The 15,795-nt window shown below is 41.3% G+C and overlaps 1 protein-coding gene across 1 annotated transcript in view; it reads right to left on the bottom strand.

Annotated features, from left to right (window-relative positions):
- The window catches only part of thsd7ba (thrombospondin, type I, domain containing 7Ba), a 110,722-nt gene that overhangs the window by 38,276 nt on the left and 56,651 nt on the right, over positions 1 to 15,795 (bottom strand). Inside the window, exons 8-10 of the mRNA XM_040201649.2 lie at positions 13,483 to 13,683; positions 6,471 to 6,662; positions 4,253 to 4,484 (exon numbers count right to left, since the gene is read on the bottom strand). Of these exons, the coding sequence (XP_040057583.2) occupies positions 4,253 to 4,484; positions 6,471 to 6,662; positions 13,483 to 13,683 (625 nt within the window). The remainder of the gene's footprint in view (positions 1 to 4,252; positions 4,485 to 6,470; positions 6,663 to 13,482; positions 13,684 to 15,795) is intronic.

Raw genomic sequence — 15,795 nt, 5'->3', positions numbered from 1 at the left:
TACTGATTAATGCTGCTATGTAAAATCAAATAAGTCATGAGCTTTGATGTTTTTATCAACAAGCAGCCAAACCCCACAATCCACAAACACACAAACACACACACAGACGCACTGAGACGTCCCAATTTCATTTTAGATCGAGTTACTTTCTTTGCCCGAAAAACCAGATCCAGGTCTGAATGGGGATCCAGCTTTGTGCCACATCCTACCGGCTGCAGAAAGTCGGCACACACAGGAAGGAGATCAAAGTATAGCGAGGTGCATAAGGAGGCGCGATGCATAAAACCCCATCCTTCCCTTGCTTTATCCCTCCTCTTCTGTCTCCCTCTTTGCAGCGATGCCTGCCGGAGGGCATCTCAACGCAGCCGAGCAGCTGGGGGAATACTGCATGGTACGCCGAGAGTGGGGAAATCAAGAGCATGTTCAGGGCGATGGTGTTCCATGGTGACACGGTTTGGAGCAGGAAATATTCTCTCACGCATTGTGGATCATTATAATTGCAATCAAATACCTAATTTGTCAATTCCATGTGATACAGAATACGTCATCAATTTTGTTAGATTTAAATATGTAGCATGGAGGGAGCCCTTTTCGGGGGTTTTAGTGTGTTTGAATACCGGCTCTTCTCAGGTCCTATTTTAAAACAAATGTGTCCTGAAAAATCCAAAAAAAAAATGACTATCGTTTTTTCAAATTGTTTTGGCCTTTTTATTTCCAACAGTTATTTCAGGATGGCAAATTGAAAAGTTAATTTCGTAGCCATGTATAATAAAAAGTTATCTGTTAGTTGTATTACCACTGCTTTGGCTTGTTAATTGATCTTCTAAATGAGCGAACATAAATTGAATGTATTTCTGAGACAAACCCGCTCCCCTTTCTTGGAGTCAGTTTGCAACATGGAGAATACTGCTAAGCAGGAGATGCTTTCAGAGTAAAGGGACCCTCATCAAGTACAACAGCAAATCTATTTTAGGTGTTATTAAATGTCAATCACTCTAGCCAAGACATGTCAAACTCAAACATTATTAAACAATGGAATTCAATTATATCCGGCTTGCGAGTAAATATTATATGTAATAATATATGTCCCAGAAGGCATTGCGAAAGCTACTGGCAACACAACTCCTCTGGTGGAGAAGGAGGCGGGGCTCACAGCGAGGGATCGGAGTCATTCATTTTTAATTTTGAGTTTGACACCAGCGCTCCAGCCTCCTCGGCGCTTGCGTCAGTCGCTCGCAGACGAATCGGCACCAAAGCAAAATCCTTTAAAAGGTGGAACTGAAAAGCTCTGGGAGAAAAGAAAGATGTGTCAGGAGGTAGGTGCATCAAAACATTTGAAAAATCGCTGAATTATTTGGGAAAACACCGGCTGATGAAAGAAGTTGTTCTTTTGTTATGCACCTTCAACAACCCTACACACACACACACACACACACACACACACACAATCCCACACCAAGGATGCAACACTACTGATCCACTGATGTTCACTCCCCACCGTATGTTTTGTTCATTTCTACAATACGGCTCATACTAATTCTACCTTCTCATTCCAGTTTCTTTATTGTGTGTTTTTTCTCTGCTGACGTTCATTCCTTAAGGCTCTGTGATTATACGTACAACCAGGAGCAAAGTCATCTCGCACTATACCCACCTTACGCTACAATAGCTAGTATCATTTTATCCATCCGGGCAAATAGTTGGATCCAAATGTTCTTATAAAAAAAAAACTAATATGATGTAAATTTATGCATAATAACGTTAAGTGTATGGCCCATTTTCCATGCATTGAGTGAGCGGTCTGACAGTAACTCCGGGGACACTTCCCCACCCCAGCCCCCCCTGTGTGCTGCCCCTCTTTAAGTCTTTGATTCGGATTCGGATTCTGATACAGTCTTCTGGATATTACATTTATAAAATCAGGATTGGGAAGTCAAGCCAAATATCTTCTCTTCAATATACAGTGAACCCTGATAATGTCTGCACATTATGGAAAGAGAGCAGAAAGGCCAAGTTACTTGTTGGTGCTCTCTCACTAGTATTCATCATACTCGAGTTATATGTGAATAGCGAAGCAGTGATTGACTTCACACTTTGCTTTACAGGCCACATCAGGAGGAGAAATGAGCGCTTTCATTAAAACCTACGTGGTGGGCGATGAGGCCTTCATAAGAAAACACTGGCGCTGTCAATAGTATACTTCACTAAAGAAGGGCAAACTTAACTAACTGAGTTATTTTTAAATCTATTGTCCTGGTGTGGGCTATAACATCATTATAGTGACAGCGCAGAAGCCCCTAGCACTGTGAGATATTGTATTGCTGAATGAGGAGTAGATAATGGCAGAGCATACGCAAAATGAATCTCAGATTCAGAAAATCAGGCAGAAACCGCTCAATATACAGTAGTCCTCTGGGGTCATTTGACCTTTAGGGAATGTACAAAACATCTACAACATATTCAAAGAAAACTCTTTTAGGACCTTTAATCATGAGCGATTGTGTTCACTTTAGTACTCATCCCCGAGATTTCAAAGCTCCGTTTCAATCATCACTGATAACTTCACACGTTTCTCTTTAGACTCATTTTCTAGAATTTACAACTCACCAAAGTAGCGTTATCAGATTTGGGGAAAGAGGAAGAAAATATTCTGTTACAAAAGGCTGCTCTTATCCGAGCATAATGACTCAATCTCAATTTGATCTTCATATTTGAAGGCATATAATTATTATAGGTGCAATACATGAGATTCAGAATAAATAATAATAAAACATTTGTTTTGGAAAGATAAATTTGATTCATGTCTATCAGAAAAACGTGTTCTCTCTCTCTTTCTCTCTGCATCTATTGTTACCTGGGCTTCACCTTGCTTTAATGACGTGTTGCATGTTTTTCCCACCCGTTATCTACGCTACTTTTACTATTGTTAGCGCCGCTAGCCAGCGGCTGAGGCATCTTGCAAAGTGCCATTGAGAGGTAATAAAATTCTCCTAATTTTGACAAAAATAACGTAATAAAACTGTATTTGTTTTTCATCCATTATTCTTTTTGAACTTACATTGTTCAGCTTGACTAATCCGCACCGAAAGGGTTTTTGACCTTACTTCCGGTATTTTGAAATGCTCTGAGCAAAGCGTAATCTGCATAGACAGATAAATAAAATCTACAAATACCCCACAGCATGTGTGGTTCGAACTTATCGACCGTACCAATATTGATTAGCTCCCATTTCCCCCATAGGCAGATTTCCCTCACTTGCCACAGTGGGCGGGCGAATATCTTCAATAAATGGGCCCACGATGACCACGACGCGGACATGAGCGCTATTTTGGTTCAGTAAATGTCTGCTGTCCTTCAGCCTGGGGAAGGCGGGTGTCCCCCAGGAGACGCCGCAGACAGACGGCCAAAGACATTCACCAAAAACAGCGTCAATGGAGCTGGGATATTGCAGAACACCACCACTCACTTCAATTTAATTTAATTATTTTGCAATTAACGTTGTTTGACTCCCTTGATGCGGCACATTCAGAATGCTGGAGTCAGACAGCCGCAGGAGTGCAGGTTGTTTCCTCTATGGAATATACACTTTAATATTCCAATAACTGTTGTGGTTTTTTGACAATCGTAATACTTATTCAAATGTAGAATATTTGTTTACATCCCAAATCCAATTAGGTAAAACACTGTTGGGGGATGAATCCATGTATTCAATTATTTTCTTCATTTATTACTTTGCTGTAAAAAAAGAGAGAAAGAATTACACCTGCTCAGTGTAGAATACTATGAGCAATACAGAGGGGAGACCAAAAAAAAGCATGATAAAGAAAAATCATCGAAGGTCTGTACATGTCCGTATGCAAAATCCCAATACTGAGTTTAACCCAATATGACATTGCAACTTGGATGCCTAACGCCCAGTGTGTGTTTGGCTGCTCCAAAGTATTCTAGTTAAAAATGTCCAAACTTTTCCCAATGGTGACAGATGGGTGGAAAAGGCCATTTGTGGGCGGAGCTTGGCTGCGTGGACATAGGACACGACAAAGAGATAGTATCCTAAATATATGCTAAAAAGGCAATGGGCCGTGCCACTCTAGCATACAATGGTGGTTATTGATGGTATCTTATCAAGACATCGTTGCCATAGAATCCCACAAAAGCCATCTCAGCGCTTTTTCAACGAAACCTTTGTGATGAAACAACACTATAAGGTCACAGGCCCTTCCAGAAGAGAGCGTGGACGGAGAGAGCGTACCTTTTATTCGTCACAGCGCCAACGTTCATCTTCATGCAGCTCACTGTGCGGATCTGAACCCCCATAGCACACGCAGAGGTCCCGTTCCAGGAGTTGGTTCCATTGGGATCCGTGGGCGCGTCTTCTATACAGGGGCCCCAGGCTGAGGCGTCCCAGTAGAACACCGCACAAGGGTGCTCATTACAGACTCTCCACTCCTCCAGGGCTGGAGCTGCCGGACACTCTTTCCCTCCTGAACACCGAGACACAGGACATAACAACAGAATTAAAGACATAGGAACGGCTGCAAAGATTTTTATTTGGCATTCTGAAGAAAAAAAAAAAGCAGTTTAGTGAGTTTAGAGTTTAGTGTTTTGCTGTGTTTTTAAGCAAGGTAAAAATAGTCCCAGTTTAAAGAAGCAGAGTACACGTCATCTGGAGAGAATCTAAAAAACGTTTTCACCTGAAGTAACGCGCTGAGGTAAGCTGCTGGGAGTCAAATGCTAATACAATGCTAATAATAATACAATATAATGACCGCTGGCTGCTCGACAAAAAAAAAAATCTTCTGGTTGGCCCATTATAAGTTCAAACAAGTTTGTTTTACAAATGAAAAGTCACAGTAAGGGTCCTGCAACATTATTCACTGTCCAATTAACACACTGCCCTCAAACACACCACAGCGATCCTTTACAGTCCCTGCTCACTGTATTCTGTCATATATGACATAAGGTGTCCAAATAATGACCCTATATATAGTCATTATTTCGACACCTACTGTCATGTATGACACAGTACATAGAGCAATACATTTCTGTATTCACCAAGATAGAGTGTGTGGCTTTGCTGTGTGGTAGGCGACACAATTGTGCACGCATTGAGGCAGTTGCTTTAAGTATTTTTATAGTGTCACCTCCAATTTCATAAAATATGCGATTGGCTGTTTTTCTCCGTGTATTTCTATATGTGACTTCCTGTTTTTTCATTTTGGAATGAGAGTTTAGACCGGTTCATGGTAAAATAAAATAAAGTCAGATACTTAAGAACATGTCAATACCTAGAATGATATGATCATCCATCACATGCACACACATATGAATTACATGCATCCAGGAAATACTACACAAATATACTTGATGTGTACTGGTCTACATTGGTCAGACTCTGTCCAATCTACGTGGAAGTACACCAGGGCAGTTTCAAGTAGGATCCTAAGTGTCATGTGGGGAGAAGTAATCGTCCTAAAGTTAACTGTAACTTTCAGAACAATTACACCCCTCATACACACACACACACACGCAGACACACAGACTTCTGCAATGCAAGCATATTGATAATTAGCAACACACTGTGCAACCTGTCTTAAACTGTGAGATGATTTCATCAACTGTTGCTCTAGACACGCGCTTGGATCCAGGGATTAATGGGTTGTAGCTGGTTGCCAAGAGTCTGCTGCCCGACTTGTAAACAAAGCACTTGCAGTCGGCAGAAAAAGAGTGTCCGGAGAAGGGGTCAAGATGAAGGATGGACAACTCAAGATGAAGAACTTGAGACGAAAAATGTCTGTCTCTGAAATCACACAAGTTTTCCCAGGGTCATGGAAAGCCCTCCGATAAAGGCTTTGGCCCAAGGAACTTTTTTGTTGAACTTTGATATGAGCCTTTTTTTTTAATCCTTGTGAAATTATTACTATGATACATTCTGCATTCTGCAATGTTTTTACAGTATCTCAGGAGCTTTTTGCAATATACTACACCAGATTTGGCATTGCAATTTTGCTAATACACTTTAGCGCTAAATTATATAAAACCTGCTTTGTATTTATTCTACATTCAGTATTGTCCACCTGGTTTCCCCAACCCAGTGAAGATATCGCTGCACTCAAATGTGTAACTGAGAAAACACTGTGCAATTGATCTCTTTCCTCCCTAACGGTTTGTCTTCTACCTTTATAAATACACTTTGACAGTACCATGTATAAATAAACAAAACTGCACACTTAATGACAGCTACGATTCTAAGTGTTTGCGGCAATGCCACCCACTCAAAGGCACATTTTGTAGTGAAAAATCAGAGGAAAATAAAACAACATTTTGTTTTTCATTTCATTTGAGTGAGAGTTGATACCTGGGGGAGGTTCTGCACACAAAACACGGGAACAATAAACACAGAGAATAAGGGACAGCAGTAATTGGAATCGGTGAACGAGTCAAAGCAGTCTCGTTGAAAGTTGCGTTACCTTTGCCTGGCACGGCGAGCACGGTGCGGGTGCGGCTCTGTCGCCCCTCTGCTGTCCTGGTGGCGCAGCTGTGTGAGCAAGGTGACCAGGAGGACCAGGATGCAACCACGCAGTCTGCAGGACAGGCCACCTCACACGCCGCTTCTGTGGGGGGGCGGACGTGTGCACAGTGGGCAATCGGCACATTGACATCTGAGGAGGGCAAGTACAGGGAAATGCATTAAAACAGAAGCTTTAAGACCCATTTAAACGTCCTGTACCTCTACTTCACCCGACATCAATCATGTGGGCTTTGCTGTGCAGCTGGGCAGATGTGCAAACAACTGAGCTGTGCTGGAGGAACTAATAGCGATGCAGTGACGAGGTTGGATGATGTCAGCAGGTGCGGAGCACACGCACTGGGACTCACAGTCACTGCCGCTCGCTTAAAGGCACTCAATCTGCATGTAAGGAAATCTTATAGGAGATAATTGTGTTCTGCTATAACAGTCTGAATCCACAGAACCTTTAAGAGTTTTCATCAAACTTGGTCGTCGACCACTAATATAGTTAAATTTGATCTAAAGAAAATTATTAAATCATCCACTTGGTATTCTCAGCGAGCTTTAAAAAGGTCTCCGTTAGCCTTCATCTTGCAGTTATGTAATGAAATATTCATCACAGCTTCTTCTGTCAGGAGCGAAACAGCTACAGGAAAGACAGCGCCTTCTCTCTTTGCTGCACTTTCATGCGAATGACTCTCTTCTTGAGTGATTAAAGACAGAAATTACAGAATCTCAAACGAATGTTCATGACTGAATAACACCCTTGGGGAATAATAATAATAATTATATATATATATATATGTTACAGTATATTTATTTGGACACTGCCCAGAGGGCAATTTCCTTGTCCGAGTGAAAGCGAGAGAGATCAATGTTAGTAACTGAGCTGCCGTTATGGGGTCACAACAATGGCAGCAGCAGCTGAGGCACCGTTTTGGGGAATATACGCTCACGCACAGCAGTTGAAAATCATTAACTTGTGTGAACTCTGCCACTAAATCATGGGATTTGCTTCAACAATAACAACCCCAGGGAAGATTTGTCATCGATGGGACTCTGTTCCTCCTTGGGGCGACCACCCTTGATGCGGCAGAGAGCGCGAAGGTAAGTATTGCCAAATCAGTGTGAAAAACATTTCATCCATAAAGTTAAAGCAACGTAGATGTAAATAGATATGTTACTGTTTTGGGAGGCATGAGTCCTTTTATTGGTGAATATGCAAGTGAGCAAAGCATGGAGGATTCTGCAGTTGATGTTAAAAATGAAACAATTCTCAGGTGTCTGGTGCGAGTGCTGTTTTTCGCCGTCGGCAAGGAAGTGAATGGTGACTTCATAGAGGTAATACAAACACAAAAGAAAACCACGAATAATGTTAATGGCCACATATGTCCTTAATAAAGTGGGCAAAGACCTGGAAGCTGCTGCTCTTGAACAGGAATTGTACTGGTTTTACTTTGCATAATCATTTTTTTTTTAAACCGACAATGAGATTTCAAGCTGAGGGAAATATCTACTTTGCTCAGCTTGGCTTTCGTCCAAGGTAATTATTTCAGGCATCCATGCTTCACATAAGTGGGCATTAAAATGAAACAGGGATAGCGCCATAAATTCTGTAAATCAACCTCTCTGCCCTTTAAACGGACGGAGACTGCGGTACAGTGTGCTTACCATCTAATGTTTTAGTGTAACTGAAACCTACTTTTACCATTAAAGGGTGAAAACGAACAAAGGAGACCATGCTTAAAAAGTTTACATTTTATTTAAAGTAAAAAAAGTCACTTCTACAGGAATGGCTGTAGCATTTTGTCAACCGTTTGCAAACCAGAGATCCCTCGAACCTGCAGTTTTTACTTTACCTGCCAAATGCAATAAAACAAGAATCATTGCAATCTTCCATCCAACAATTGTACTGCCCATATCCTTCGCCTTACACATCCAAACCAAATCGATCAATCAATCAATCAAATATTGACATTTTAAATAACTATTTTGGCTCTAATATCCCAACTAGAAACACGTTATCTTGTAAAATCCATAATCTAAAGAATCATGAAAACAAAAAGAAAGAAACAAGTAAGCTGGATGAGCAGATAAAGTAGAAAGTAAAATAAAATCTCACATTGACTTCCTAAAATATGACTTCACAGATGCAAATGTTAACAAATCAGAAGACCAAAAGTTCTCTGTGGGATCATTACGGGTTGAAACACAATGACGTTCCAGTTCAAAGGCTTCTCCAGTGCAATGCAAATGTGCACCTCGTTGCTACCTTATCTGTATAGTTGTATGTGTGCAATTTCATGCAAAACAATTTTTTCCAATCGTGCGGGTGTGTTATTGCCAACAGTTGAAAACCAGTCAATATTAAAAACTGTTCTGCTTGAAAAACAAAGAACTAATAAATATGTTCAACAAACAAAATTAACAAAAGGCTCTCAAAGCTTTGCTTTGGAAAAAACGCCTAAAGACAAACGAAATGATAACTTGAATCCAAATACACAACTTTAGTGTGTGTATGTGTGGGAAACTACATGTGGATTCACAAATAGATGACTGCCCTAGGGGTCCTTTTGCATTATTAATACAGGGATCTGTAGTTGGGTCTCTTACTCAGATATAATACCATTCCCTCCTGCATGCAATTTTCGACATGATTTCTATTCTACTCGCCCACTTACCAATTAATGTTCTTCATCGTTATTATTCGGGTAGATGAAGAAAAAAAAAGTCCCCACCTTTGTTTAAGATTTAATAATCCTTTCCACTTTGTGCGGGCAGATAGTGAAGCAAAGTAGGAAAAACCAACAGTGCAAATTGGATGATATACAGTATGTGTGTGATCGTCCAAGTGGGCTCGGACTGGTTTGGGTCAGAAGTTGATGTTTTGCCCGTATCTGGCTGTCAATTTGGAATTTCGGCATTCGCGACCGCCTCAAAGCCCGAGGCTGCTTTTCTGAGGTCTTCATCATTTGAATGTTGTTGATCAGCGGAGGAGGGATCAATCCGCGGTGATGGTAACCATGTTGTTGCTTTCAGAAATGTCAAAAAGCGTCAGCTGCCACTCGCAGGTGCACCAGGTGTTTGAGGCGGCGCGTACCGGTGGTTGGTAGCCCGCTCAGGAAATGGCACTTACCACTCGTGAATGGTTGCTGGGAAAAGAGAGGGAGCTTTGGGTGCTTTTTAAAACAGTTTTACTAAGCCGGGGGCAAAAAGCGAGTGGGTGAGGCAAACGCAGCACTTTTGTTTTTTATTTGCTGTTGTGTGGAGCTGCTGAATAAACGCCCATTAGCCTCCCTGTGTGAGATGTCATGTTATCCTAACTCAGTTTGCAATAATTGTAGCAGCACCTTCCAGCACATAACAGCATCCGAAGCATTTTTTATGTAGCTAACATGCTTATGAGGTTGGTGATTTTGTTGAAGTTGCATGGTATGAAGTTTAAATGATGACATTGGGCTTGCCATAAATCCCTTCACGTTAACAAATGAATACAATGATGTGAATAAACTGGTGTTCTCTTGTTGGTTTGCACGTTTCTGATACGTGGTACCATTTTTTTTAGTTTGTTTCCTTTTTATTCCTGAAGTTAAATCAAATCAAAATTCATCCATGTAGTCAACATTTCTAGAAGAAAAACATTTTTCTCCCGTAATTTGGACATCAGAGCACTGAATTATAATCCACATCAGTTCAAATAATTTACCCAACCAACCGTGGATCAATCTTTCCTGCATTGGAGGCACTAGCATCAGCCAATCAGAGGCTGAGTGGGGTGGGTCTTTGTGGAAATCGGGTGGATGAATGACAAATTGATGAAACTAATGCAAATTACCGGCAAATGACTGACACCGGCTGTGCAGGCGGTTGGCATGGAGATGAGCGGTTACTTCGAACAAAACAACTCTTGCAGATGAATTGCCAGAGTTCCATTGGTTGTGTAATGTAAAGCACATTAAGGCTCTATATCAAGTCGTTTGAAAGGATCGGAATGAATGAAATTACACTGAAATAGAACGAGCAACAATGGATATATACTTTTCAGAGATTCAATAGATCCAATTCCCCACGGTACAATTGAACAAACCTAACGGCCGGACACTCTCATTAACTGAAGGCCGAGAGAATCCGCGATTTGATCGCACGACAATCTCACACATGTATTTTCAGTTAAAGCTCCTATGGAGTTCATTAATACCAGACACTTTATAACTCCCATTGCAGTTATCCATATATCATTCCACTGTGAAAGCTAGTGGGAGAACAGTAGTTTTCAAAGGAGTGGAGTCCTCTGGATCCTCCTCACAATGTCCTTCAACAGCCCTGGGACAGTCTATTCCATTGTATATACCAGAGTGGTTTTGGGAATTACTTCATGTATTTTCTAAGCAATACAAGCTTGCCTGTAGGTGACAGACAGTGTTTTCTGATTGCTTGAGCAGCCACAGATAATTATTTGAATCTCCGTTAGATAAACTTTGCTGGGAAATCTCCTACTCTCTACAGACATGAACTTCTCTCAGACAACTTGGCGAGTTTTCAGGTTTGAGATGCAGAGTAGTTTCATTCTGGGAATCCTAAATGTTTACTCAATCAAGGAGTAAAGTGGGGAAAACACTCCTTGTCTCAATCGTCATGGTCCAGAAATGAGCTTTTCACCGCAATATCTCCAAACGCAGCAGCACACCGGCAGCATTTGTAAACCGGGCGCTCCACTTGTCCAATAGACCGACAATAAACTGAACCTTTAAAGAAATGTCAGCACTACTTATGATTAGTAGTAAAAAGGTAATGGGGCAACTCCTAAAATGGATTGTCAGCTGTGACATGCCCGGTCATAGATGACCTCTCTTCAAGCATCAACCTCCAGCTTTTCGACGTAATGGCTAATGAACAACGAGGTGTCCTTCTAAGGATTTCAACACTGAAAGCAAATTCCTCAACTGACCACATTGCCAGAATTTACCCTTTTCATATGGCGACATTTTCCAGTGCGGACACTCCACTCAACATGAAGAATCTGATAAAAGCATGACGTCGTTCCTCAAACAACGACACCATACGACAGCGTGGCCCTGAAGTTTTGTTTTTTTTAGTCAGTTTGTTTGTTTCATGGTTTCCCAGACACCTTTCAAATCTTATGAATAAACAGCTCTGCACTCCAGCTTCAACGTCTGTGACCCATCCAGGTGCTTCAATCAAATCAGCTTTTCAAAAAAGGACAAGTAGCTCATCTAATGTTTTTGCTGACAGGATGTCAAGCTGATACTGATGAAAGAAACGGGCATTCACAAATATCAGAGACACTTCTTGTTTATGAAAGCGTCCAACATTTCTATTGACAATCCTCTCACCGCTGAGAGTATTTCCTGCCTCTTCTTTCTTTCTCTCCGATCAGCCTGTCAGTTGCCAGAGTATATTTGATTGAAAATGAGCCAGCGGTGGATGTGTATGAAGGTCTGTGCAGTCCTGCAGCAGCAGCTCCAGATTCCCATCCACAGCTCTACAGATCTGCACGTATAAACTCCAACCACACACATGTAGATATAGATATATAACTAGATCTGAATATGCAGACAGACTTGCAATTAATGACAGCTTTCTGTAAGCGCCATTGACTTTGTATTACAAGTAAAGCGTATTCGATCCAGTGAAAAAACTTGATCATTATTATCGTGGCGGCTTGTTCTGTCCGTCTCATCCTCCATTTTTCTTTCCCGTCTACCCACCGTTCAAATAATTAAAGTACGGCCGATACTATACACGTACCTGGGCTGTAAAAGGTAGGATGAGCAGATAATGTTCCTCATTTTACAAAAACATTAGCAGCGCACCAAACGTCTTAAAGTTACGAAAATAGATAATTACCACTTTCTTTTTCAGTACGGTCTTAACAGGAAATAAGTCATTTCAGTATGTTTAAACTTGGTTCAACTAGAAACGCTAAAATACACTTTTAATTGACTGCATGTATTTGAAATGGAAATATTTGTCTTATCATGTCTACTTTCACACGGTGCCAGTAGTGACACCTTGAGTTGATATATCTTGATGCTCGCAGTCTTATATTTCACTGCGATTCATTGCAGAAAAAGTCTCCACAGGAGTTTTGCATCACTTAACAACTTGGCCCCCGATACTGCTGCGACTGTGTGTGGAAAATAACTACCCTACACTCGAATGGTAAATCCGATCAGCCAATTAAAGAAGCAACAGTGAACAACTTGTCAACATTCTCTAACAATGGATCCGCCTGCAGATGATTTCATAAGCCATTTTTCTTCAAACCCGGCAAAGCGCGCATTCTCAGTTGTCCTGTCAAAACTGGTCAGATTCTTCTGTTGGCTGACGCGTTCGGACCCTCCACTGCCTTCCTGATGAACACACACTTGATCCATTGTGACAGAATAATAAAACACGGGCGAAAAAAAGGGAGCAATTAGGTTTATAATCTATGAAGATGAGCAATCAATGCCTGCAGGAAGCGGTGTTTCTGATTTTTAATCAGGCCAATGTTGTCTGTGCCCATAAACTTGGTGATGGACCCTCATGAATAATCTCCGCTTCGTTACCGCTGATGTAGCCATCGGCCAATACGAAGGTGTGTCTGTGCGCGGTGGTTCACGCGTCACGTTATTGCATTACGTGTCCGGACCGCAGCACTGATGGCTTTACTGCGGCCTTCGTGAATTCCACCGCTACTTGGAGAAATAGAAATGTTGAATTGTGTGGCCGGATGCTTTTTAACACGATTAAAACATCCTAACACAACGCAAATGGTAACAATTATTGCTGTTAATAAAATCTGAGCTGAAAGTTATAAAGATTAATGTAATCTGTCTTTAGCACCCTAATTTGACTACTGAACACAAACCATGCTTGTCCCGTAAATTCAAACGAAAAAACCCACATAACGTTACAGCAGGACGAACGTTTCAATTTTGATGATGAACATGATGAACCGATTGTACCTTCAGCACCGACACAGGTGGCGTTGAGGGCCGCCTTCCCGGGACCACAGGAGTTTTTGGTGGGAATGCATCTTCCTTCTTGTTCGACCTGCCACAGGTAGCAGGCGGGATCCTCACAGGGGATGAACTCCACCAGATGAGGGCAGGTCTCCGGCGGAGCGCTGGACTCCCACAACAACTCTCTCCTCCTCTGTCTGGAACCTGAGAAAAGGAAAAAGATCGTCAGAGAAAGAAATTGATATTGATGTAAAAAAATATAACTGTTCAGAAACTTTCAATAAAGTGCAGTGTTAAGATGTGGCCTCGCCTGCACATTATCGCTGTGATCAATTATTTAGCTCTTTTTATCAACTGTGCTGTGGACAGCAGCATTAAGAAAGGGAGAGAAAGCCACCATGTATTTCAGACGCTAACGCTGAATAAGACCAAGGTAGGAGTCCATGATGTGCAGTGTGAGGCCATTGTGGTGTTTTTATCCCCAAAAATGTGTTTCTGATAAAAAACATCCTTCCTCTAGTCGGGTTTTTTGTACTCCGGCATTCAAAAGGAGCTACTTCCTGCTCTAAGTAAATGCTTTTCAATGTAGTTTATGATTTAGTTTGAAGCAAAATTTAAACGTTAAGAAAGTTGTCAATGTGTTGCTGAAAAGATGTGAATGGGTTGCTGATGATACAAAATCCACTTTCAATTGAATAAAAATTAAAAATGATTAGGCAAGAAGAATATTCTTAACCTATTTTTATACCATTTTTAACATTTTAGGATTAGCGATAGGGTTAGGATTAAACATTAATCACATGACCTTGTAAAATAGTGGTTCTTTCTTTTGTAAAACAAAAGAGATAAAGGCGGGGGGAGATAATCAGACAATGGCTGGCAAAAAATAGTAAGAAAGGGTGAATGATTCGGGTTCAGATATGCGGCTGGCTCGCATTTCACACCAACACCTGTCTCTCCAATTACTGAGTCTCACCGTCTCCTCACTATTGCAACATGTGTTTCTGTTCCTAAATTCTGTAACACTGACACCACAATACAATCTCGGCAGGTGTAGATGTGAAATGTCCTTGGTTAAGCGCTCGTCTCAGCTCAAACTCCCTCTCTAATTCCAAAGTTTACTAACCAAAGAAAGTGAAAAAGAAGCGGGTAACAATGGTCTAAAAGGAGGTGACATGATTGCAGATAAAATTCCTTCTCGTTTTTGTCCTGAGTAGCAGCCCCTATATTCTTGACACATTATGTATTCTACGTCCTGATGGACGGGCCATGTCAAACATCACTTCCAGGTCCACTCTACTTGTCATGCAGGAGCTGCAGGGGGGGGACATGAAAAGTGCACACAGTGCAGGCTTTTTCACCAAGTATGGCCACAGGAAAAAGGCTCAAATCTTTTTTTTTATTTATTTATTTTAAAAGAAAAGTAAAACTTGACTGCACATGTCATTTAGTTTTATGTAGCGTCAAGATGCATATATTGTTCCTAAAATACTTATTCATACGCAATACTTCAACCATAAATAAACAGTGCTACATTTGCGATCGGCCAATTTTCCAAGGACAAAATAAAAACTTGGACAAAAACGTTATCTTCAAGCAGATTATCCAATCCACTACAAAATTGTACCATACTTTTGATTCGCTCTAAAACATTGATTTTCTCGAGCTGGGTTTTTCATGAATCATTTATTTCCTCTGAAAAGGTTCCCACTAAGTGGCCACCTCAAACAGTCTCTATCAACCACTGGGCTCAACAAATGTTCTTGGAAGAGAAATGGTAATGGTCAGGTAGAAATGCGTTTATGATCTCAAGCACCTCCTCCAGTAGCTGCTGAGCAGCTGCAGCTTTTCCAGCTTTTTCAACCATTCTCATTTCACCGCAGCTCGCCAAAGAATGCCCAACATATTTTTCCCTTTACAGGGTTGAACTGCCCAACCCCTGCGATGCCCGCTGAATGAATTACCCCGAACCATCTCCCGGTGTGATGCACACATGTCAGGAGCCTGATCCGAATGGTGTTGGCTCTGGAAGAGCAAAGCGACTATTGATCCCATCGCGGTATTGCCCGGAGCACTTACAGCTCGGTGTGGGGATGCACCCGTGGTTATTATTTATTAAAGGTTTCTTGTTCATACCAGGTTTATCACATGGAGACAAGGGCCATTCAGTGGTTCTCAGCACACTGAAAAAAAACACACACCCTCCTTTGGGATTTCTAGCGGAGGCATTACTTGAATTATATTCACTAACCTCCCGTTTTCAATTAATTTACCCACATAGCTGCCGAATGTGATAACATGAGACATTTTGAAAAG

The sequence above is a fragment of the Gasterosteus aculeatus genome, chromosome 16 (assembly GCF_964276395.1).
Source record: "Gasterosteus aculeatus chromosome 16, fGasAcu3.hap1.1, whole genome shotgun sequence".
In the NCBI taxonomy this organism is placed as follows: domain Eukaryota; kingdom Metazoa; phylum Chordata; class Actinopteri; order Perciformes; family Gasterosteidae; genus Gasterosteus; species Gasterosteus aculeatus.
Note: the sequence above shows the minus strand (reverse complement) of the source record. Positions and strands in the feature narration are given on the sequence as shown.